Source organism: Cornus florida, unplaced genomic scaffold (genome assembly GCF_030987335.1).
Source record: "Cornus florida cultivar Cherokee Brave unplaced genomic scaffold, ASM3098733v1 CherokeeBrave_3.0.0_Hap2_Chr09, whole genome shotgun sequence".
Classification (NCBI taxonomy): domain Eukaryota; kingdom Viridiplantae; phylum Streptophyta; class Magnoliopsida; order Cornales; family Cornaceae; genus Cornus; species Cornus florida.
This window is the reverse complement of record NW_026775579.1, coordinates 39,449,953-39,451,432: the sequence shown is the minus strand read 5'-3', so window position 1 is coordinate 39,451,432 and position 1,480 is coordinate 39,449,953. Positions and strand designations below refer to the sequence as shown.

Below are 1,480 nucleotides of genomic sequence, written 5' to 3'. Positions count from 1 at the left end.
CTTATAGGATTTACCTCCTAGAAGAAAGATTGAGTTTGTAATTGATTTGATGCCTGGTACTGCATCGATTTCTATCACTCTGTATCGTATGGCACCAGCAGAGCTGGAGGAATTAAAGAAGCAGTTTGATGATTTGAGGCTGAAGGGTTTTATTTAGGCCTAGTGTTTCACCATGGGGTGCGCCAATGTTGTTTGCAAAGAAAAAGGATGGTTCTATAAGGTTGTACATCGATTATCAAAAATTAAATCATGCAACTATCAAGAACAAATATCCTTCACCGCGGATTGATGATTTATTTGATCAGTTGAGGGGAGCTATTTGCTTTGCTAAGATTGATCTGAGATCTGGTTACTACGAGTTACAAGTTCGGGATGACGATATTCTGAAGATAGCTTTTCGTACGCGGTATGGTCATTATGAGTTCATTGTGATGCCTTTTGGGTTGACTAATGCGCCAACAACATTCATGGATACGATGCACCGTGTCTTTCACAGATATCTCGACCAGTTTGTGGTAGTGTTTGTGGATGACATTTTAGTGTATTGATGATCTCAAGAGGATCACGAGATCTATCTGAGGATAGTGTTACAGATGCTGAAAGAGCACCATTTGTATGCCAAGTATTCTAAGTGTGAATTTTGGCTGCAAGAGGTGAAGTTTTTCGGACATGTTGTTTCGGGTAATGGGGTGTTAGTTGATCCTTCAAAGATAGAAGCAGTTCTAGATTGGGAACGTCCCAAGAATGTGTATGAGATTTGGAGTTTTCTTGGCTTAGCGGGTTATTACCGCAGGTTTGTGAGGGACTTTTCCCGCTTAGCCACTCCTATAACTCGGATAACCCGAAAGGGGATCAGATTTGATTGGACTGAAGCTTGTGAGTAGTCTTTTTAGGAGTTGAAGACTAGATTGACTACAGCTCCAATATTGGTGATAGCTGAGCATGGCTTGGGTTATATTGTCTTTTGTGATGTTTCTCGGGATGGTTTAGGTTATGTGTTGATGCAGGGTGGTAAGGTAGTGGCTTATGGATCTAGACAGTTGAAGATTCACGAGCTTAACAATCCCACTCATGACTTGGAGTTGGCAGCAGTTGTCTTTGCTTTGAAAAGCTAGAGGCATTATTTGTACGGTGAAAGATTCGAGGTTTTCTCGGATCACAAGAGTCTTAAGTACCTTTTCTCTCAGAAGGACTTAAATAACAGACAGAGGCGATGGGTTGAGTATTTAGAAGATTATGATTTTAATTTGCAGTATCATCCGGGTAAGGAGAATGTGGTAGCAGATGCCTTAAGCCGGAAATCTCATGGAGTTTTGGCTGGGTTAGCCATTTGAAAATGGAAGATGTTGGAGGATCTGGCAGAGATGGGATTACAGTGTTGTGATGACAGTGTTGGTTGTGAGACAGCTTTTCTATTTAGTCTTGTGATTCAACCTACTCTTGTTACACGAGTGATTGAGGTACAGAGACAGGACTCAGA

General features: G+C 41.3%; 1 protein-coding gene across 1 annotated transcript; it reads left to right on the top strand.

Moving 5' to 3' along the window:
• Positions 1-593: 593 nt before the first annotated feature.
• Positions 594-1,115, top strand: LOC132272515 (uncharacterized mitochondrial protein AtMg00860-like). Its single transcript, XM_059773648.1, has 2 exons — positions 594-876; positions 991-1,115. The coding sequence occupies exons 1-2, from the start codon at positions 594-596 to the stop codon at positions 1,113-1,115; spliced, it is 408 nt and encodes a 135-aa protein (XP_059629631.1).
• The last annotated feature ends 365 nt before the right edge of the window (positions 1,116-1,480 follow it).